Here is a 24,679-nt window from a genome sequence, read left to right on the forward strand (position 1 = left end):
CAGGAAAGCAAGTGCATTTAAAACCTTTATTTCCAAAAATTCTCTCCCCAAAAAATGACAAAACAGTAAGAAAATAATATGAACACAATATTCACAATACATTTCAAATTAATTGCATAAAGGGTTTGAATTTCAATTGTGGGAATTAGTTGAAGTGATACTTACAGTTTACTACGTTGAAAGAGCAACTAGGCCTACAAAATAATGATTGAGCAATTACAGATCAAGCCCTAATATCTATTCAACTATTGTTTACATTTGAGTGCTCAGTACATATCTGGGCTAAAATGAATTAAAAAAGGCACCAAGTGTTTTACAAACCTTTTCTCCAATGTATGTGTGGAGAATGTATTGAAATATATGTACATCATCATAACATAGAATAAAAACAGTAGAGTTTACATGATATGCAGAAATATTCCCAATCATAATTATCCTCGTACCATTATACCTAATGGAATCACTTGTTCATAGGTCATCGTTTTTCCTTGTAAAAATCTATTATAAAATCCTTATGTACATTAAAAAGATGGTAAAAAACAATAGACATTATTCCAGAAAAAAATCTAGACGTTTCTGTAATAAATATAAAACCTGCAATATTTCTTAGGTGTGAATGTGGGCCCACACTGAGTCGATGGTACTACCAGGAGGGGGCAGTGACCAATACATTATAGCACTACTCAACAGGGTTAAACTGACTGTCCATAGTGAAGAAATGCAGAGAATAACCTCAATATGCTCAGAAGACCACATTGTCAAGGTAACCGGAGCAGCCTTTGGTGAGAGGAAAAGGAAAGAGCAACAAAAATGACATGTTTGTGAACCAAAATGGGGTGATAATCCTATGTTAATCCTGGGAGTACTAACATGGCGATTTAAAGAGTTGAAACAACAAGACTGTTTAACAAAAAATGTGCAAACCTTGACAGCTTAAAAGCTTTGAACTAAAATGTGAATAATGGTGAGAAGAATCCCATACAAAAATCAAACCACAGATTGATGGTTTAGTGTCCCACATAATCCATATACTTCAAAGTTGACCATATCATGGATGGATGGATGGATGGATTGTGCTTGTAAACGAAAGTACCACTGGATCCGAACATGGATCTCAATGTGTGTGCCCAATAGTGTAGTAAAGTGAATGAGAGGTTAAGCAGACGCAAATTCAGGTGTTTTCACCTTCACACTCCAGCAGTCCTGCCTGGTGTAACAGGGTTCACATCCCCCTCCCTGGTGTAACAGGGCTCACATCCCCCTCCCTGTCGTAACAGGGTTCACATCCCCCTCCCTGTCGTAACAGGGTTCACATCCCCTCCCTGTCGTAACAGGGCTCACATCCCCCTCCCTGTCGTAACAGGGTTCACATCCCCCTCCCTGTCGTAACAGGGTTCACATCCCCCTGCCCTGGTGTAACAGGGTTCCATCACCTCCCTGTCGTAACCAGGGTTCACATCCCCCTCCCTGGTGTAACAGGGTTCACATCCCCCTCCCTGGTGTAACAGGGTTCACAGCTGAGCCGAGGTGTCTTGAGTAAACAGTAAAGATAGGAGCTTCACAAACAGAACTGGTGGAGTAGAGGAAACAGGATATAGACTAGGCCCATATTCAGTGTAGGAAGTATTCCTTGATAGCGGTTCAAAACGTACCAGGTATAAATGACTGCTGGTAAGGGAAGTAAGAGTTTTAGTACATGTGATGATCCAACACTTTCTCATTAAAGCTTAGAATAATTTATTGGAATAGATACAGATGATTGATGAGAATCTTCCAGTTAAAATACAGAGATAGAGGATCAGTACAGACAGGCAGCATTTTACATACACATAATTGTTCTTAAAAACAAAAGCTCAGGGTTGGTCCCAAAAAGAAGATGGCAATTCAGATTAAAAGTGGTCACTAAAGGATAGCAGGTGAATCCCATCAGGACATTTACAAGACATAGAACACTTTCAAACAATACAGAATAAACTCTCCTTGTTTCCTGGATTATTTGTCTTAGAAAAATGTTAAAGAAATTAGGAGGAGGTTTGAGGAACAATATTCATTCTCATGGTGGATATACCGGGCAGGGGAGGCTCCAGCTCACATCCAAGTGTGTGTGTCTGTGTTATAAAAGTGTAGTTGTGTGTATTATAGGGTGATGACGGTGCCATCCTCTTCCACCCCTCCCCGGGGCAGGGCCAGGCTGTGTCGAGGGTCCGTCCTCATGGTGCTGAGGATTTTGTGGAGGCTGCCGTTGCTCTCCCGGAGGGCTGGGTTGCTGCTGTGGTGCTGGGAATGGTGGTGCTGGAGGGTGTGGGGCTGGTACTGTGGGTGCTGTAGGTTCAGGTCCCTGTGCAGCATATAGCTGAGGCTGCCGTGGTGGGAGAGGCCGTTGAGGCTGGGCTGGGAGTGGAAGGAGGGTTGGGAGTGGAAGGAGGCGGTGGAAACCACAGAGAGCGGTCGGGTAGGGGGGCTGGGGTGTTCCACGGGTGCTGGGGGAGGGGCTTGGGTGTGGGAGCGTGATGTTGATGCCACAGACACCACTGATGTGTTGGAGCGCCGCGACGGCCGCTTGAGGCTGCTCTCGATGACGATGTCTGACTCCTCGTCGCTCTCCAGCTCGTCGGCGTAGCCGTGGGCACCGGTCGCCATGGCTGTGGTGGACAGGCTGGGGTAGCCGGTGGAACCGCTGCTGTCTGACGACTGACCGGAGCTGCCGGAGATCCGGCTGGCTCGCACCACGTTGTTCCGCTGGTTCACCGGCTTCACCGTGATGATAAGATTGTGACTGTTTGCGATCATCATGTCTGTCACCTGGTCTAACACCTTGCCCATCACCTCAATCCCATTCACCTCAAGCACCTGGTCGTTGATGGCCAGCAGCCCTGTGCTCTCAGCCAGGCCGCCAGGTACCATGCGGGAGATGAAGATCCCAGGAACCTTCTCCAGGCCATGTGGTGTCACCCGTACGCTGGTCCCGTCCCGGATGTAGAACCCCAGGGGTTTGTCGGAGCCGTGACGGTAGAGACGAACGCGGCGGTGGGACTCCGGCAAGATGTCCACATCGATGATGGAGGAGACTGGCCGGAAGTCCTGCGGCATTCCGATGCGGATGTGAGGTCGCTTCCTGTTGACGTCGTTCCTCAGCGCCACCACAGCCTTCTTCTTCCGGGTCAGAGAGTGGGTCCCGTAGCTGCTGTAGTCGACCTCCTCTGAAACACATAACATGAGAAATAGAACTGTTTAGAACCTTTTCTGAAACCCAGAACAGAACTGATAAGAACTGAAACACAGAACATAACTGATTAGAACTGAAATATAGAACTGAAACACAGAACAGGAGAACCAGAACTGCTTAGAATCTCCTCTAAAACACAGAAAATATAGAACCCATGAAGACTTTCTCTGTAAGACAGGAGAAAACTGCTTAGAACCTTGTCTGAAACACAGAACAGAACTGCTTAACTCTCAGGAACACTACATTTAACTGGAAGCATATGAGCCTCAAATGGTGAGCAGATGTTGCCTTTGAAAGAACACATCATACATAAGGTTTTATTTGCAGCAAGACATTTATGCAGCTCTCATTACCATACACATAAACAGGCCTTAGTTCAACCTCCTCTAACTCTACCCTTGGGTAAAACAAGTTTACCAGTCCCACTCTAAAGAAACACCCACACAAGGAGTTGAGCACAATGGGAAGTTTCTCATTAAAACCCTTCAGTTTGTTTACGGTGAAATCCTTTCCCTCCACTCCAGAACAAAGATTTAACTGGGCTGAACCTGTTGTACTCTGGGCCATAGAGAAAGCCTGATTGGTGCTGTGCTGGTCTGGTGTAGCTCTGCAGTCAGTGGGGTGGAACACAGAGCCATAGGAGGAACAATTGTAATCAAACCAAACACCAGGATGGGATTACAGTTGGAATACCAATCATTCTGATCTTCAGTTATACACAACACAGTCTGCAAGCAAGTGTGATAATGCAAAACTATTTTAAAAGATTGAAAAAATAAAAATGTATTTAAACCAACCCAATATGTCAAGGCTGTATACCGGGGTATTTGGTTTTTCAATACCGTTGAAACGATTTAACGTTTTTCAATAAATAAATAAATATTTATAGCTGCTTTTTAAGTTAATACCTGCAGTCAACTTGTGCAATACATTCAGAGATCATTTCACCCGTCACATTATTTTACATTAGAAAGCTTACAATAGTTTCCAAGAACAGTAGCGCCAGTCACGTGTTTGTGTGTAAATAGCACAACGGGAGAAAGTGGGAGCTGTTGCGCGGCACACGAGGTGATGCATTTACACTTGTATGCAATTCACTACCTAAGGTTTGGTATGAGACATCTTAGAAATGACCTTCTGACATGTTGGCACAGTCAAAGAGCTCTGGATGATTTCTGTACAGCTGCCATATTCTCCTTGTACTTCCTACTAGTGTTTTTTCCCTCTGTACTCCTCTGCTCCTTCCTTCAGAAAAGCATGCATCACAACTTTGTTCATTTGTACAATCTCTTGTTCACTTTCGCTTTTAAAATGTCCACACCCACCGGAAATCACATTTGGTTAGCTATTAGCTATGCTTCAATAACTTAACGAGCTGGATTTATTTAATTTGTTCGTTTTCGCTCGTTAGCATATAGCTAATAATGTGATTTCGCTATTACTTGTACTACATTTTGTTAGCATTCTGGTAATATAGGACCAATATTTTATGGCAGAAAAACGGTATGACTGTATGAAAATCTGGATACCGCCCAAGCCGAAATAGGTCACCACTTTTCTCAGACCATGCATTCACAAAGACAGGAAGAGAAAGAGAGAGAGATGGAGAGAGATAGATACAGTATGATAGTGAGAGGACTGCTCAGGCATAATAAACTCATCCTGTGACCTTCCTCTCAGGACATGTCTGTTGTGTGTTGAGCCACAGCCAGGGATGAAGTTTGTCTGTACAGGAACTAGAGGTCCTACTAGGGGGGATGGAACGACACACAAACACACACCTGCCACTTCCATGGCACAATGGGCCACGAGTCATAGTCCCTACTGGGGTGGACCCCTGCCTGGGAACTCGGTGTATGGGTGTGTGTAACAATATAGCATATGGATGTTGGATAACCATATAGTCACATGGTATGGATGTGTTCCCTCTGCTGGAAAAGTGTGCCACTTCCTATGCTAAAGTATTTTTTGGGGCCAATTCTCTCTGTGCTAATAGTTTCTGTGGGAATGTGTAGCAGCACCGCAGTGGGAGTGTTTTATGCACTACTGTACTGAACCATAATTCCCAGGCAGACTTTGTCGACTAATGACTTTCCCCACTCATGAAGGAAGCTAATGACAGGACACAACACACCGTTTTAATAATGCTGTTCTGAAAGCAAACTGCTGCACTCCTTGCTACAGATACAGAGGGCCACAGCTATCGAAGGTACGGAACCACAAGCCACAGAACCCAGTCTGGCCAGCTCTACTGTTGATTTTCACATAGAACCCACACTGCCAGCTCCAGCCCTGCACAACCAGTCAGAGAGAGGCTGGAAAATACCTGTAGACACCTGTTCCTGTTTCAATGCTGCTTTCAACTGTTGTATTTATGAATGCTTCCCAAAGCTCCTGAATATCAAAGTATGGTGCAGAAGTTATTCTTAGTTGTGGATCGAGGTAGCATGGAGCTTGATCATTTAGATTGAAGCCAGACAGGATTTTATTATGGGGAGGAATGTATGCCACAAGTGCAAGTCTGCTGATGGGAAACACATTGAGGCTGCACTGAGCCATCTCATTACCAAGGTGGACTGGTCTACCAACATGTCCCTTCCGTTCCAAAATCATTGGCACACCTCGCCCCTGGGCAGGCCTGTGTCCCAGGCATACCTCATGCGACACGCTCTGATGGAACTACATTCCCCCGGTAAGGAAACCCTTTGACCCAGACCGCCCCAGGATCCAATATTCCTAAAAAGAGAGATCTATTCCCAATAACAAGAGAAGTTGGCAGCTGATCTATTGGGATCTGAGTCCTGGCACTAGAACCAGGATTTATATGAGGACGTTATTCTGTCAGCTTGCCTCCTGGCTGGCTGGCCCCACAACCAGCCGGCTGGAGTTTCCATCCCAGGACTGCATGCCGTGGTAGAGGCCAGTTTGGACCAGACAACACCTGACCAGACCAGGGACTGCCTGTTGTGCCAAGAGTGGATCAAAACAGGATTCTTTCCCCTTGACTAGGCCCAGTACTGTCTGACTGGCATGGAGAGAGACAGGCAGAGGATGCTGGGCTTGTGGTCTCAGTCTGTGTTTCATCTGCCCAACGTGCCCAGTCACGCAGGCTGCCGTAACAACTCCTGACAAGAATAATCCCGCTGCACTGAGGCATGATGGGAAAGCAAACGTGAACTCATTGATCAAAGGCTCGCCGGTCGTTACCAGACATCAGAACTAACTGACTCCCAATGTCCTTTCCGAACTAACAGAACGTTGAGGGTCAAAAAAGAGCTGATGAACATTCTAAGAAACACACGAGACAGACAGAGAGACAGAGAGAGAGCAAGAAACGGGTGGCGTCTCACCAAGTTCCAGGACGGATGAACAGACTGCTGACTGGAATGGAAAGACAATTTGTTTCAAACCCAAATACTTGGAGGGTAAGATGGAAGGAGAATAAGCCCAGTAATGTGAGAGCTGCAGCCCTGTTGGATGAAATGGAATGATCAGAGCATGATGATGTGGCTTCTAGAGCTTCGGGGTAAAAGGAATTTAGAAAAAGTCTGAATGCTTCTAGAGTCAATAAACTTCAGCTCGATGTTGACCGACACAGCACAAAACATGTAATAATGGTACTAATGCTGAGTGAAGAGAACACAGCTGAATAGTTGGGCATGGAACTGAAAAAAATGACATGAACATCTTCCTCATGAGAACTAGTCTGAAAACAAACTGGGAGGCATCTGAATTGGCATCCCCATAGGCTCTGGTCAAAAGTAGTGAACTATGTAGGGAATAAGGTGCCCTTTCAGATGGAGTCACAGTGAATGAAGTGCGCAGGTACAACAAAATTACAGCCTCAACGAAGCCGTGTGATGCTGGCCAGTCACCTGACTCTCCCATCCCAGCACAGTTCAGGGTTTGGGGGTGAAAAGTAAAGTGCCTACATTCCTCTGTGTGTAAGAGGGCCGAGAAGGCCCTCCACCCACGATCTGGTCAGACTGCAGGCTGGCTCTGGAGTTTCACCAGTCAGGAATGTGGCGCTTGATGGATATGGAGATATCTCTGGACAGGTTTAACTCAGTGTCTGTAGCTACTCTAGCTACTTTAGCCTTGCCTGTCTGTCAGCTAGTCCTAATCCTCCATCCTCTCTATAGGGTGGGCTGAATCCCAAATGGCACCCTATTCCCTACATTTCTCTCCTCTTGTTAACTGGACCTGTGAAAAAGAGCCTCCTTTCAAGTCCTACTGGGTTTTTACTAAGTGCAATAAAAGCAGGAATCTAAAGAGTTTTATGACCAGTCATTAGGCCTCCCAATGTGCTTTGATCTGAAACATCTTGTAGTAAGTTTAGTACTGAATGTATGTATTCACCAGCAAGGTGAATGTAGCCTACTGGGCAGCACAAAGCACAATGAAAAACACTAAGTAGAAAACAGTTTCCATTTGAGCCACTACTTTTAAGCCCATTTTTTCCAGTTCAGATCTAGGAACAGTGCTTATTGTGTGATGTAGTGTTGTTGACATGTGATAATAAAGACTGGTACAGACTAGTACAGATGACACAAAGACTGGTTTATAAATGGGAACATGCTACACCTCTGACAAACCAATCATTAGCCTGGCTTTACAGAACATTAATAAACACCAAACACTAGCTTTACAGAACATTAATAAACACCAAACACTAGCTTTACAGAACATTAATAAACACCAAACACTAGCTTTACAGAACATTAATAACCCCAAACACTGCTTTACAGAAATTAATAAGAAACACCTTTGCTGCAACATAAATCCAAGTTGACTTGTTCTGTTGCGTAATCTGTTTAGTAATTAGTCTGACGTAAGACAACGATCTGAGCTGGGGGTTAGTTGGTATTTGTGATAGACGACAACATGTGGCATGTCACACCTACATTATGCAAAAGTTATGATGCAGAGATTTTTGGGACTCTCAGCACTATGTTCCCATGTGTAATGTAGTCCTCTAGGATGTCCTCTGTTCACCAGGTATACTGTAGTCTCTAGGATCTCCTCTGTTCACCATGTGTAATGTAGTCCTCTAGGATGTCCTCTGTTCACCAGGTATACTGTAGTCCTCTAGGATCTCCTCTGTTCACCATGTGTAATGTAGTCCTCTAGGATCTCCTCTGTTCACCATGTGTAATGTAGTCCTCTAGGATGTCCTCTGTTCACCAGGTATACTGTAGTCCTCTAGGATCTCTCTGTTCACCATGTGTAATGTAGTCCTCTAGGATGTCCTCTGTTCACCAGGTATACTGTAGTCTCTAGGATCTCCTCTGTTCACCATGTGTAATGTAGTCCTCTAGGATGTCCTCTGTTCACCAGGTATGTAGTCTCTAGGATTCCTGTTACATGTGTAATGTAGTCCTCTAGGATGTCCTCTGTTCACCAGGTATACTGTAGTCCTCTAGGATGTCCTCTGTTCCCATGTGTAATGTAGTCCTCTAGGATGTCCTGTTCACAGGTATACTGTAGTCCTCTAGGATCTCTCTGTTCACCAATGTGTAATGTAGTCCTCTAGGATGTCTCTGCGTTCACCAGATATACTGTAGTCTCTAGGAGTCCTCTGTTCACCATGTGTAATGTAGTCCTCTAGGATGTCCTCTGTTCACCAGGTATACTGTAGTCCTCTAGGATCTCCTCTGTTCACCAGGTATACTGTAGTCTCTAGGATGTCCTCTGTTCACCAGGTATACTGTAGTCCTCTAGGATCTCCTCTGTTCACAGGTATAACTGTAGTCTCTAGGATCTCCTCTGTTCACCATGTGTAATGTAGTCCTCTAGGATCTCCTCTGTTCACCAGGTATACTGTAGTCCTCTAGGATCTCCTCTGTTCACCATGTGTAATGTAGTCCTCTAGGATGTCTCTGTTCACCAGGTATACTGTAGTCCTCTAGGATGTCCTCTGTTCCCCATGTGTAATGTAGTCCTCTAGGATGTCTCTGTTCCCAGGTATACTGTAGTCCTCTAGGATGTCTCTGTTCACCATGTGTAATGTAGTCCTCTAGGATCTCCTCTGTTCCCCATGTGTAATGTAGTCTCTAGGATGTTCCCTCTGTTCACCAGGTTATACTTAGTCCTCTAGGATGTCCTCTGTTCCCAGGTTATACTGTAGTCCTCTAGGATGTCCTCTTGTTCACCAGGTATACTGTAGTCCTCTAGGATGTCCTCTGTTCGCATGTGTAATGTAGTCCTCTAGGATGTCCTCTGTTCACCAGGTATACTGTAGTCCTCTAGGATCTCCTCTGTTCACCAGAGTATACTGTGAGTCTCTAGGATCTCTCTGTTCACAGGTATATGTAGTCCTCTAGATCTCCTCTGTTCCCCAGGTATACTGTAGTACTCTAGGATTCCTCTGTTCACCATGTGTAATGTAGTCCTCTAGGTGTCCTCTGTTCACAGGTATCTGTAGTCTCTACGGATCTCCTCTGTTCGCCATGTGTAATGTAGTCTCTAGGATGTCCTCTGTTCGCCTGTGTAATGTAGTCCTCTAGGATAGTCCTCTGTTCACCATGTGTATGTAGTCCTCTAGGATCTCCTCTGTTCACCAGGTATACTGTATCCTCTAGGATCTCCTCTGTTCACCAGGTATACTGTAGTCTCTAGGATTCTCCTCTGTTCACCAGGTTATACTGTAGTCCTCTAGGATCTCTCTGTTCACCAGGTATCTGTAGTCCTCTAGGATCTCCTATGTTCCCCATGTGTATGTAGTTCCTCAGGATTCTCCTGTTCCCATGTATACTGTAGTCTCTAGGATCTCCTCTGTTCACCAGTTACTGTAGTCCTCTGGATCTCCTCTGTTCCCATGTGTAATGTAGTCCTCTAGGATCTCCTCTGTTCACCATGTGTATGTAGTCCTCTAGGATCTCCTCTGTTCCACATGTGTAATGTAGTCCTCTGGATTCTCTGTTCACCATGTGTAATGTAGTCCTCTAGGATGTCTCTTGTTCCCAGGTATACTGTAGTCCTCTAGGATCTCTCTGTTCCCCTGTAACATGTAGTCTGCTAGATGGTCCTCTGTTCACCAGGTATACTGTAGTCCTCTAGGATCTCCTCTGTTCACCATGTGTAGCCTACGGGATCCAGACCCTGAATGTTCCTTCAGTTTGAGTTAAATACTTAACAGAGACTCGTCAGAACTATGTTGGACAGCCAGCAGCAGCCACACAAGAACAGAACAGACCATCAGGTTTCTGTCAGGCTGGTGTGGGAGGTCGGAGGTTAGAGTTCACGGAGAAAGGGTGAGAACATCCTTCCTCCAGGCCAGGCTTGGGTTAGGGTTAAGGTTGGCAACTGGGTGTGACCCCTGGAAGAAATGTTAGTATTTAGATGGGACCTTGCTACAGACCCCTGCTAGGCCTGAACAGCCAGCTCACTGAGGAACACATGACCCCAAAGATCAAGAGCCTCCTCTAAAAACAGCATGGGTAACCACTACTCCGGCTGTACTCCGGCTACTGCAAAGACTGCTCACGCAACACAGCTAGGCTATCGATCTGCCAGAGAGACAATACAAGGGGTCTTTCTTACACCACCACAGGAATAAAGTGGCTACACAGTGACTAACTGCACTTACTGCCAGTACAGACCAGAAACACCACAGAGCATGTATAGAGGGTATAGAGGGCACGGCACACCGCTGCCTTTCCCGTTATGTCCCTGGCTGCTGTGGTTAGCCTGGGCCTGGTCAGAGATTACTGGACAAATCCCCCATCCACATCTCCAGAAAGCACAACACCAGCCACCAGAGGTTGTGCATCACCTGCAGGGAGAGGGCCAGTTAGAGGTTCTAAAACCTGTGTGATCACATCTGTCCGTACCGCATCAGGAAGGTCTGAGTTGCAGCAGAGGACATGCCTGATTCCTCTAACACTAACATGGAAAAAGGGAATCACCTAGAATAAAAAGGAGCATTTTATTTTATTTTTTTAACAGTTGACATTCTTGCCAGGGTAGCAGCGTCAGGGAGGAATGTTTAGGGGCCTAAGAACATACATAGTCAATGGCTGGTGGGGGAAGAAACCCTTTAAGTTCCACCCCCCCCCCCCAATAAACACACATAAATATCCTGTCTCCTCACACACAAAAAAAGTGCCCGAAAACTATTAGTCTGAGCCTTTACAACCACTGCTCCTCTATAACAGGGAGCAGAGCTAGAGGCAGGGGAAGACAGAGGAAAGCCTCTGGAGATTTGACTATATTCAAATACTCTCATAAGACTGAGACGGGGCAAGGAAGAGAGGAGGAGCTCTAGCTCCCTGAGAGCACACAGTCAGCAGCACGGCCATCCCCCTCCCCCCCTGCCTGTTACCACCAGACATCTGGGACCAGTTAGGGGGCTGCTGCTGAAGAGATCAGGGTGGAGAACAGGAATGGCAACACTACGACAGAGGATTAGCCTTCTCTCCTACTCCTCTTCAGACGCATCCCAAGAGAGAGATGAGTAGACTGAGTGTACTACATACTACTACTGTTTGTAACTCAGCCATCTTCCAACCGCTCTGATAAATGGTCACCCTCAGAACACCGACATCCATATGTCCCAAAAGTACGGAAGGAAAGTCTTTCAGCAGTAAATTGGAAGTTCAGGGCCCCATATTCATAAAGGGTCTCAGTTTGCCTTTTAGATCATAATGCATAAGAGGGGGGGGGGGGACTGATCCTAGATCTGAGGCGCTCTGAATACAGGCCAGAGCTTTCCTGTTTTGTCCACTTCACATTTACAGCAGCAGCCAGGCACAGCAGATTTTAGAAACAGAGGGGATTGTTGCAGCGTATCGGAGCAGGGTGACGTAAATCACAGTGGTATGCTGGGAGTCAGGGCCACAGGCCACCTGTCTGTTCACAAACAAGAGAAAGAGGATGAGAGAGAGAGAAATAGAGAAATAGGATAGAGGGATAGGGAGCGAGAGACTGGAAGGAGAGAAAGAAGAGAGGGGGACACGGAGAGAAAACACAGGAATACATCTCCTAATAGACATCCCTCAGAGTCTGAACCTCTCCAGGGAGGGAATTTATCTGAAGGCCACTTCATGTCAAATGGCTCACTCCACTGACCCCCTACTTTCCAAAATGGGAGAAAAGTGATTTCTAATAGCTTCCAAAAAGCATGGCCCAAATAGTCTGGGGGAAAATAATCCTTATTTAGAGCCCATTGCCATTGTAGTCCACTAGAGAATAGGAGTGAGGGGAGACATGGTGGATTAGGGACAGATGTTATTTGAACCACAACAGCAGGAGACTGCTGCCGTTTTTAGCCTGATTCCACCTGCGACAATAGAGCTTTTAGCTTAAGGAAGAGACAGACTGCACTACAGAGTAAGAGGAGACGGACATAGCACGAGGACAGTTAGAGGTGAAAGAGCTTCAGACTTTAGTTTTTCAATAACGTTTAACCAGCTTCAGGTTGAAAGACTGGATCTGGTACACTGTTCGTTAGGAGAGAAAATGTACAGTAGGATTCCTTAGTGGATACATTACAATTCATTTACAGGAGCAGTAGCTTAATACAGTGGTTCAGACCGGCTTTCAACTTACTCTTGAAAGTTGTATTAGTAGAATGCACAAGGTGCAATTTCGAAATTGGGTAGTGCATCATCAGTTTATATTGTCATTAGGGTCGCAAAGGGTCGGGAACTTTCCGGTAAACTTCTGGAATTTTTCCAGGAAATTTTACATGGGAAGTTAAGCCGGGGAATTTTGCTTGAATACATCAAAAGAAAGTGCGCTTTTAACAGTGAACTTTTTTTGGGGATACACAAGGCAATTCTAGGTCTTGTGGCATATTTTGGTTAAACTATCCCCAATTCAATGGAATTGCAACCCTCTGCATACAGTGCATTCTTCCATCACATGTACAGCTGATTCTCAAGATCTTGCACACTAATGAGATGCTATTGAGCCCACACTACTAGACTGTCTGAGCCAAGGACTATATGCTTTCTGGTTAGTTTTGATGACAATACTGGGTGGGGTGAATATATTTTATATGATATACATAATGTTTTGTTAACTAGTAAATAGTAGCCTACAGCCAAGTGCGTTAAACTAATTTCTAACTTGTTAATTTCTGCTGGGTAGTTTTTGCTTAGCTTGCACCTGTTTCCATACAGGTTTCATTTTAAAACATTTATCTTACAAAAGGAGTTGTTTAATATAACTGCTTAACTATTTTCTTCCCCCAAATCTTTACAGGAAAATGTCACGGGCACTATCTGATGTGAGGAGACATTTCACTGCAGCTAATGTAGTAGGAAAAGCTGTGTACATTTGCAAATACTGTGCCAAATCATATGTGAAGAATGCAACAAAGCTGCAGAATCATCTGGCCAAGTGCATAAAGTTCCCTCAGCGCTCACAACAAGCAACCTCTGACAAAAATGCCTCTACTTCTATTCAAGGTGAAAATGATGAATCAGACACCTTATCGATAGCAACAGCTCACGGTCCTCCTGGAATCAGAAGTTCTTTTTGACTCAATGGAGGAACGTAGTCAGAGAAATGCTGATGAATGTCTTGCTCGAGCTGTGTATGCAACTGGTTCACCACAGTCTGCCGATATGGAGAGCCCCATCAAGAGGATCCTCCTGGATGATGTATTTTGGGAGAGAGTAGTAAGCAGCCTGAAACTCCTGAAACCTATAGCAGTAGCCATTGCACGGATTGAGTGAGACAATGTCATCCTGTCTGATGTTCAGACTCTGCTTGCAGATGTAAGAGAATAAATCCATACTGCCCTGCCCACTTCACTGTTGCTCCAAGCAGAGGAAACTGCAGTTCTGAAATACATCAAAAAGCGTGAAGACTTCTGCCTGAAGCCGATTCACGCTGCAGTGTACATGTTGGACCCCAAGTATGCTGGCAAGAGCATCCTGTCTGGTGCAGAGATCAACAAGGCCTATGGTGTCATCACTACCGTGTCTCACCACCTCGGCCTGGATGAGGGCAAGGTTCTTGGCAGTCTGGCGAAGTACACTTCCAAGCAAGGGCTTTGGGATGGAGATGCAATATGGCAGTCGTGTCAACATATCTCATCAGCCACCTGGTGGAAGGGACTTTGTGTATCCAAGGCGCTTTCCCGTTGCCTCCATCCTCCTCCAAATCCCACCAACATCAGCCGCCTCAGAGCGCAACTGGTCCTTGTTTGGGAACACACACACGCGCAACAGGCTGACCAATACAAGGGTTGAAAAATTGATGGCCATCCGGGCAAATTTGAGGCTTTTTGAGCCTGACAACGAGCCATCCTCAAGGTTGGAAAGTGACCGCGACGATGAGGCCTCAGAGTTTGATGTTCAAGAGGTGGACATTGACGAAGTCCAGGGAGAAGACATGGAAGCCTGAGAGGAAGACAACCAAAGCTTTAGTTTCTAGACTATCATTTTACAGATGCATGTTGAAAACGTTTTTGGGAGATGCGATGGATCATTAGGGATCATTCAATATTCCTTTTCTTTTGTTGTTCAGTGAAATCATCCCATGTGAAGAGTCAACTCATTTAAATAAAGTTCAATTTGTCACTAAATTGTTTGTCTTTCTATTAGAACTATTTAATAATTTTCAATTATCTACCTATGATAAGGTAAAAGGTTTATGTTTGTCTCCATATGATATGGTAAATATATCAAATGCAAAAAACATCTACATTTAAATGGTATTAATTTGCATATATTTCCATTAATTCCCATGGAAAGTTTCCACCTCTGAATATTCCCGATATTGTGCAACCCTACATGTCATGTCAGTCATTGCATACCTTAGAAAGCAAGAAACATCCAGATCAACTAGCCCTTGTCAGCTAACGTTTTTTAGCTAGTTTTTTTTAGCCCATAGATTTTGCTGTAATGTTTGAGTCACAAATATCACATGAAAACATAATGCTGTTCATTGACTATAGCTCAGCATTCAACACCATGGTACCATCCAAGCTCATTAAGCTTGAGGCCCTGGGTCTGAACTCCGCCCTGTGCAATTGGGTCCTGGACTTCCTGACGGGCGGCCCCCAGGTGGTGAAGGTAGGAAACAACATCTCCACTTCGCTGATCCTCAACACCGGAGCCCCACAAGGGTGCGTGCTCAGCCCCTTCCTGTACTCCCTGTTCACCCATGAATGCGTGGCCATGCACACCTCCAACTAAATTATCAAGTTTTCAGGCTTGATTACCAACGACGAGACAGCCTACAGGGAGGTGAGGGCTCGGAGTGTGGTGTCAGAAAAATAACCTCAAAACAAAAGGAGCTAATCGTGGACTTCAGGAAACAGCAGAGGGAGCAACCCCCATCCACATCGACGGGACAGCAGTGAAGAAGGTGGAAAGTAAAGTTCCTCTGTGTACATATCACGGACAAACTGAAATGGTCCACCCACACAGACATTGTGGTGAAGGCACAACGGCGCCTCTTCAACCTCAGGAGGCTGAAGAAATTTGGCTTGACACCTACAACCCTCAAACTTTTACAGATGCACAACTGAGAGCAACCGATCGGGTTGTATCACCATTTGGTACCGAAACTGCACCGCCCGCAACCGCAGGGCTCTCCAGAGGGTGTTGCAGTCTGCCCAACGCATCATCGGTGGCAAACTACCTGCCCTCCAGGACACCTACAGCACCCAATGTCACAGGAAGGCCAAAAATATCAAGAACCACCCGAGCCACTGCCTGTTCACCCCACTATTATCCAGAAGGCGAGGTCAGTACAGGTGCATCAAAGCTGGGACTGAGAGATTGAAAAACAGCTTCTATCTCAAGGCCATCAGACTGTTAAATAGCCATCACTAACACAGAGGCTGCTGCCTACATACAGACTTGAAATCAATGGCCACTTTAATAAATGGAACACTAGTCACTTTAATAATGTTTACATATCTTGCATTACTCATCTCATATGTATATACTGTATTCCATACTATCTATTGCAGCTTAGCCTACACCGCTCTGAAATTGCTCATCAGTATATTTATATATTCTTATTCAATTCCTTTACTTAGATGTGTGTATTAGGTATTTGTCGGGAAATTGTTAGATATTACTTGTTAGATATTGCTGCACTGTCGGAACTAGAAGCACAAGCATTTCCCTACACTCGCAATAATATTTGCTAAACACATGTAAACTACTGGTCGAAAGTTTTAGAACACCTACTCATTCAAGGGATTTTCTTTGTTTTTGCCAAGATTGTGCAAAGCTGTCTTCAAGGCAAAGGGTGGGTATTTGAAGAATCTCAAATAGAGGGTGACATTTGATTAAAGCCCAATAGAGTTTCTGAACTCCAGAGAGAAGACTATCCACCACTGTCTCAGTGAGACCAAACTAGACAAGACATCTACATTGGCAGCAGAGGGGGGTTTGCTGATAAACTGTGTCATGGTGAATGAGTGTGTACCCATCCCATCCCTGCCTGGACACTAGATACAGCCTCTCCCTGGCCTGGTCTGGTCTAGCCTGGTATCTCTCCACCCCCTCACCAGCCTGCCTGTCAGTGAGCAGAGCCAGACCTCCTTCTCCTAACCCTCTCTCTAATCTCCCCAGGTTCTAGGTGACAACTAACAGGCCCTGAGAGAAGGATAAGGACTGTACCTTCACCGGCAGACACTCCATATCTCTTTATCCCCATCCCACATCTCCTGACCTCGCTTCTCCCCCTCATTACAGAGAGGATCCGGGGAGTCTGACTCCCAGATCACATGGCGCTCTATACCAAGTGGGGATGAATATTTTCCAGAAAATCTACAGAGTTTTAATACCGGGAATAATTCCTATTTATACTGAGAGTCCCAGGAAATACCACAAAAATCTGAAGTGTTCATTTAAAACCAAGATATGGTCACTATGCCAGGGTTCTGCACAAAAAAACTAAAAATAAATAAATCACACACACACACACACACACACTTTAATAGCAGTCAAACAAAATTCAAGTGACCAAAGTTGTTAAGCTTGCTAGATAACCTCCTTTAATGAATGACAGAATATCTCCTATAATTTGGCAAAATCGAGTTGATGATTATACAGATAGCAGACCAGCTCATGAATAACGGGGAGATGAGTGGAATTAGTAAAAATCTCAAGGCATCTTAACGGTGACCAGCTGTATATTTAAGTATGCTCTCTGTAATTCTCTTTCTTTCTCTCGGAGGACCTGAGCCCTAGGACCATACCTCAGGACTACCTGGCATGATGACTCCTTGTTGTCCCCAGTCCACCTGGCCGTGCTGCTGCTCCAGTTTCAACTGTTCTGCCTGCGGCTATGGAACCCTGACCTGTTCACCGGATGTGCTACCTGTCCCAGACCTGCTGTTTTCAACTCTCTAGAGACAGCAGGAGCGGTAGAGATACTCTCAATGATCGGCTATGAAAAGCCAACTGACATTTACTCCTGAGGTGCTGACTTGTAGCACCCTCGACAACTACTGTGATTATTATTATTTCACCATGCTGGTCATTTATGAACATCTTGGGCATGTTCTGTTATAATCTCCACCCGGAACAGCCAGAAGAGGACTGGCCACCCCTCATAGCCTGGTTCCTCTAGGTTTCTTCCTAGGTTTTTGCCTTTCTAGGGAGTTTTTCCTAGCCACCTTGCTTCTATACCTGCATTGCTTGCTGTTTGGGGTTTTAGGCTGGGTTTCTGCACAGCACTTTGATATATCAGCTGATGTAAGAAGGGCTATATAAATAAATTTGATTTTTTAAAATATATATCCATATCGGGCCTCCCGAGTGGCGCACCGGTCTAAGGCACTGCATCGCAATGCTTGAGGCGTCACTACAGACCCGGGTTCGATCCAAGGCTGTGTCACAACCGGAAGTGACCGGGAGTCCCATAGAGCGGTGCACAATTGGCCCAGTGTCGTCCAAGTTAGGGGAGGGTTTGGCCTTTACTTGGCTCATTATGCTCTAGTGTCTCCTTGTGGCGTTCCGGGGGCCTGCAGGCTGACTTCAGTCGCCAGTTGTACGGTGTTTCCTTCTACACATTGGTGCGGCTGACTTCCGGGTTAAGCGGGCGGGTGTTAAGAAGCGCGGTTTGGCAGGTCATGTTATGGAGGACGCATGACTCGACCTTCGCCTCTCCCGAGCCCGTTGGGGAGTTGCAGGGATGAGACAAGATTGTAATTGGATATCACTAAATTGGGGAGAAAAAGAGGGTAAAAATATATATCTATATTGAAGTCGGAAGTTTACGTACACCTTAGTCACATACATTTAAACTCAGTTTTTCACAATTCCTGACATTTAAATCATAGTAAAAATTCCCTGTCTTAGGTCAGTTAGGATCACCACTTTATTTTAAGAATGTGAAATGTCAGAACAATAGTAGAGAATGATTTATTTCAGCTTTTATTTCTATCACATTCCCAGTGGGTCAGAAGTTTACATACTAATTGAGTGTATTTGGTAGCATTGCCATTCAATTGTTTAACTTGGGTCAAACGTTTCAGGTAGCCTTCCACAAGCTTCCCACAATAAGTTGGGTGAATTTTGGCCCATTCCTCCTGCCAGAGCTGGTGTAACTGAGTCAGGTTTGTAGGCCTCCTTGCTCGCACACACTTTTTCAGTTCTGCCCACAAATTGAGGTCAGGGCTTTGTGATGGCCACTCCATTACCTTGACTTTGTTGTCCTTAAGCCATTTTGCCACAACTTTAGAAGTATGCTTGGGGTCATTGTCCATTTGGAAGCCCCTTTTGCGACCAAGCTTTAACTTCCTGACTTATGTCTTGATGTCTTGCTTCAATATATCCACAATTTTCCTTCCTCATGATGTTATCTATTTTGTGAAGTGCACCAGTCCCTCAGCAAGTAAAGCACCCCACAACATGATGCTGCCACCCCCTTTGCTTCACGGTGTTCTTCGGCTTGCAAGCCACTCCCTTTTTCCTCCAAACATAACGATGGTCATTATGGCCAAACAGTTCTATTTTTGTTTCATCAGACCAGAAGACATTTCTCCAAAAAGTACGATCTTTGTCCCTATGTGCAGTTGCCATAAAATAGCCAGGCTACGGTTTGCGGTTTTGGAGAAGTGGCTTCTTCCTTGATGAGCGGCCTTTCAGGTTATGTCGATATAGGACTCGTTTTACTGTGGATATAGATACTTTTGTACTTGTTTCCTCGAGCATCTTCACAAGGTCCTTTGCTGTTGTTCTGGGATTGATGTGCACTTTTCGCACAAAAGTACGTTAATCTCTAGGAGACAGAAGGCGTCTCCTTCCTGGGCGGTATGACGGCTGCGTAGTACCATGGTGTTTATACTTGCGTACTATTGTTTGTACAGATGAACGTGGTACCTTCAGGCATTTGGAAATTGCTCCCAAGGATGAACCAGACTTATGGTGGTCAACACATTTTCCCCTGAGGTTTTGGAAAGAGGCACTGAGTTTGAAGGTAGGCCTTGAAATACATCCACAGGTACACCTCCAATTGACTCAAATGATGTCAATTAGCCAATCAGAAGCTTCTAAAGCCATGACATAATTTTCTGGAATTTTCCAAGCTGTTTAAAGGCACAGTCAACTTAGTGTACGTAAACTTCTGACCCACTGGAATTATGATAGAGTGAAATATAAGTGAAATAATCTGTCTGTAAACAATTGTTGGAAAGAGTACTTGTGTCATGCACAAAGTAGATGTCCTATCCGACTTGCCAAAACTATAGTTTGTTGACAAGAAATTTGTGGAGTGGTTGAAAAACAAGTTTTAAATGACTCCAACCTAAGTGTATGTAAACTTCCGACTTCAACTGTGTGTGTGCGTGCGTATATATATATATATATATATATATATATATATATATATATATATATATATATATATATATATATATATATATATATATATATATATATACACACACACACACACACACACATATACATACACACACATCTTGTTGATCACACATTCTCTACTGAAATGCTCATATGGGCAGAAAATATGAGACAGCGCAGAGAAGCAGGGGAAATGTTTGTAGTGGTATTTTGACATACATAAACGAGAGACGTGCTTTGATAATGCTACCTATGGAGTACAGAATAAAGTTAGGAACTTTCATGCGAGACAGGAGTCAGGATTCGGGGTGTCAGTGGGATTGGGACTGGGTTTGAAAATAGCCTAGGCTCTAAGACAGGAGAAGACGGACAATTCTATCATGCCTCTGAATTGTTAACAGACTTCATGGTCTGTGACAGACGCCCATGTAATGAATTGTGCATATGGCTATCAAATTTGTGACCGTTTGAAGAGTCACGTGTTATTTTATAGGCTATACTGTAGGGGTTTCCTGTAGGGTTTATTAACTGCATACGTGTGCACTACGGCAGTATCCATTATGTATGTGCTTTGAATTTATGGCAAATACACTACGTTTTGGCTTCTATGCTACAACCTGTTTGGATAATGTGCCATTTTATTTTTTGCTAGTCTGCTGCTACACGTGTTGTGTATGTGTGTGGAATTGCATTAGTGCGACATTGGGGAAAATGTTTCTAATTTCTCAGGTCTTGTCCCAGGAGCCCAGTTACCCCTAATACCCAGCCTGTCCAATCACAACAGTCCAGGTTGACATTCACACACCAGCCCTCACAACTTACACACACGACTCACACCGGCAAACACAAACTCACGTACTAGTGAGAATTACACCAGTGGCCAAGTGGAGTTGGGATTGCAGCCTTGAGGTTTTCCTGTCAGGCACAGGGAGAAGTGAGCTAGCTACACATCATTAAATGATGGTTGGGGAGGTGGAATGGGAAAAAAGGGATTTGGACAGGTAACTGCAGACTAATGGTGACAAAGCGTCAAGGTTTCATCCACCATTAGAGAAAGACAAAACAGAGAGAGAAGCAGAGAGTCTCACAGTAAGCTAATGCTTTGGAGGGTTTCACTCAACCACAGTACAAAAACTGTCTTCACTGTGAGTCCCTCTCAGAGAGACAGATCTTATTTTGTGGTTGGCAAGAATAATATGAATTTTAGCTTACTGTACATAAATCAGATCTACATAACAATGTGAGATAACATGTGCAGGATATTATCAAGTTAAATCAATGTGCAGGGCACATATTTTATAATGTGCCTTAGCCATAATATTATTTCACATTGTGAAATTCCTTTTTCACATTGTGTAAGAGCCAGCGAGAGGCTGGTTCTGTCCACACGGGGCAGTGTCAGCCCCTCTCCTCCCCAAGTAGAACCTCTGTCCTTGGGTGTTGTTGGGTAACTGTTAGGCAGGCTGGAACAGGCCCGGGCTGGAACTACACCTGAAACAACAAAAGGCCTGGTCTGAAGCTCTGCTGCTACACCTGAACCATCCACACAACCAGGCTGCTTCCTGTGTGTTGCTGACATGTGTCAGGTTCTCCACGCCTGCCTCCCTGCCTGCCTCCTGCCATCTCCACAGACTCTGTTTTCAGACGGTGACACACAACGAGTAGCTCATACCCTGCCCACAACTCAATTTCTCAAACAAAGCAAAACATCGAAGTGAAATAAAACTATTTCATTACAATGGGCCCCCTGAGATAATGCACAAATACTTTAAAGTCAGGACTGCTTGCAACAGTGATAAGGTAGGAACACAAACCTTATTCAATAAATGGTGGCATTATACTATAGATTGACCGCTGAGCCAAACTGTCTGTCTGGTGAACTGAAGTGCTTCCACTCTAGCTGTCAGTATCTATAGTCTACAAAACTAAACTATTTATATTCTAGTATAGTCTCCACTAGTCATCTGAGAAGAGTTGGAACTCCTTTGCTCCTCCTCCCATCCCACCGCCCTGAACTGTTGAACTGCTGAGCTGGCCTGATTGGCCGACAGCCCACATGTTTGTTGAGGGGCCCGTCTCCTCCATCATCTCTCCCTCCCTCCCTGCGTCTGTCTGCTGTCAGTTATTGGGCTGCAGTCACAAAGCCAATAAGAGAGAACTAAAATCAGACCACATACCCTCTATGAGCAAAGGACCATAGAGAGGCATGGGGGATGTTTATATTAGGTAAACAAGAGACGGGATTAGGCCTAACCTATTGAAATTGCTTTCCTCTAAAAAAGCATTTTCTGCAATATGAGGTGGGGCATCATAGTTAAAAAAATAAATAATTTAAGTTCATGCTCAGGTTTGTAGCCCGCCTGCATGTCACAGCACAGCCAATATCATTTTATGATTGACAGTTCTCCTGATCCTCTGCAGCCAATCAAACACTCCACCGTCAGTTAACATTGACCAAGCGCCTCCCTGGTCCTGGTGGATGTTAGATTTAAGAGAGGAAGGGGGGGGGGGCACAGCAGGCTGTCTCACTGTTTTACATGATGACCTATATCTGCCTCTTCTCTGAACACATTCTCAACTCAGATGAATTGTTCCTTTATTCCCCTTCAGCAGACTGTGGACTGGAAGTCCTACTACAGTCAGAAGAGTGTTGCGTGTTATCCTGTTCATATTTTATCTACACAAAGCACCATTTGGAGATCAGAGAATCAGAATTGAACATGCTGTCGCCATGGTGATGAGAATAAAACAGATGAACATTCCCCCTCCCACCCTAAACATGAAAGCCACAAAATAATGTCACGTTCAGTGCGGTTCTTTCACAGGGGGATTGACAGAGTACTTAAACAAGAGTGAAACACCCTGCAGAACACAAGTCACAACTGAGCCTTTCTAGGAAAAACATGCCAATGTTTACATGATGTGCAAATATAAAACACAGACATTGAGTGATGCCCTCGTGTGCCCACCGAACCGCTGCATCGGGGCTAATTGTGTTAGTTCACAGAGGGGGAGGAGGGGGAAAGAGGCTGTAGCGAGAGTTTGGCCAGAGCAGAGAGCCTGTCTCTTGGTTGGGTTCCACAAGACAGACAGACACAGATGACACAGACACAGCAGCTGGAGGGCTTTATCAGGCAAAGTGAATTTGGGACCATGCAGAGATAGTTTTTTGCTTCAATGATGAACTTATGACCGAGGTCAAAAGGTCATGGACTAGATAATGATTGCCGCCAACATTTCCGCAGGGTGGCTGATCTCGTGGATGACGATCTGATGGCTTTCAGGCAACAGGATTTGTGGATCCCTACATGCTAGGTAGTGGGCAATACTGCAACCAATATATGTGGATATCCCTAAATAGGAGAGAACCAATTACAAAAAAACACACAAAAAAAGCGCTTCCTAGAGCAATTATGGTTCTTCTAAATACTTGTGTCACGGTCCGTACTTCATCGGAGGTGTTTACAGTTAGGACTACGTGGACAAAGACACATTTGTGCTTTGGACCTGTTTGTAACATGGCTTCCCAGATAGACCAGTGTGTTAAGGTGGTGAGTAGCTGAGGAGGAGAGGCCCTCCTTGGTAATTATGGAGTCCAGAAATAAACTGTGGCAGAGGCGGCAGTGGTGATGTTCAGAACACAACGTTCCCTGCACCGCTCTATCCACTCTCTCACTGCTCTGTTCTCGCGGCTCAACCCCATGTGCTCACAAGCGGCTGGGACTATTAAAGGGCCCAGAAAGTGTAGCACATGTAGCCGTGTTGCCTGAGAGGGAGAGATGGGGCCGATTACGACTGCTACAGAACGCTACTCTCTGATCCCTGGTCATCAACCACCACAACTATACAGGATTCTACAGGGGACAGAGTTCGGAATGTTACGGCAGTCCAGAATTGTTTAGAGACACAAAACATTTATTATGTGAAAGACAAGAAACTGCTCAAATTAAAAGTTAACTTTACCACAATGTATGAGTAAAACGCTCAAAAAAAATTAAATAAAATTTGTTTATTTATTTTTGTGAGTGAACTACACTGACCAAAAATATAGACCAAAAATATAAACACAACATGTAATGTGTTGGTTGGTCCCATGTTTCATGAGCTGAAATAAGATTCTAGAAAATGTTCCATACACACAAAGCTTATTTCTCTCAAATTTTGTGCACAAATTTGTTTACATCCCTGTTAGTGAGCATTTCTCCTTTGCCAAGACAATCCATATACCTGGTAGGTGTGGCATATCAAGAAGCTGATTAAACAGCATGATCATTTCACAGGTGCACCTTATGCTGGGGACAATAAAAGGCCACTAAAATGTGCAGTTGTCACACAACACAATGCCACATGTCTCAAGTTGAGGGCTCATGCAATTGGCATGCTGACTGCAGGAATGTCCACCAGAGCTGTTGCCAGAGAATTGACTGTTCATTTCTCTACCATAAGCCGCCTCCGTCTTTTTAAAGAATTTGTCAGTACGTCCCACCGGTCTAACTGCAGACCAAATATATGCCGTAGTGTGGGCGAGCGTTTTGCTGATGTCAACGTTGTGAACAGAGTGCCCCATGGTGGCAGTGGGATTTTGGTATGGGCAGACAACGAACACAATTGCATTTTATCCATGGCAATTTGAACGCACAGATACTGTGACAAGATCCTGAGGCCCATTGTTGTG

The 24,679-nt window shown here is 44.7% G+C and overlaps 1 protein-coding gene across 1 annotated transcript in view; it reads right to left on the reverse strand.

The window, feature by feature from the left end:
* Positions 1–12: 12 nt before the first annotated feature.
* LOC111955219 (partitioning defective 6 homolog gamma-like) overlaps positions 13–24,679 on the reverse strand; it is a 42,843-nt gene continuing 18,176 nt past the window's right edge. The window contains exon 3 of the mRNA XM_023975371.2: positions 13–3,200. Coding sequence (XP_023831139.1) covers positions 2,137–3,200 — 1,064 coding nt within the window. The 3' untranslated portion in view covers positions 13–2,136. The remainder of the gene's footprint in view (positions 3,201–24,679) is intronic.

This window comes from Salvelinus sp. IW2-2015, linkage group LG30 (genome assembly GCF_002910315.2).
Source record: "Salvelinus sp. IW2-2015 linkage group LG30, ASM291031v2, whole genome shotgun sequence".
In the NCBI taxonomy this organism is placed as follows: Eukaryota; Metazoa; Chordata; class Actinopteri; order Salmoniformes; family Salmonidae; genus Salvelinus; species Salvelinus sp. IW2-2015.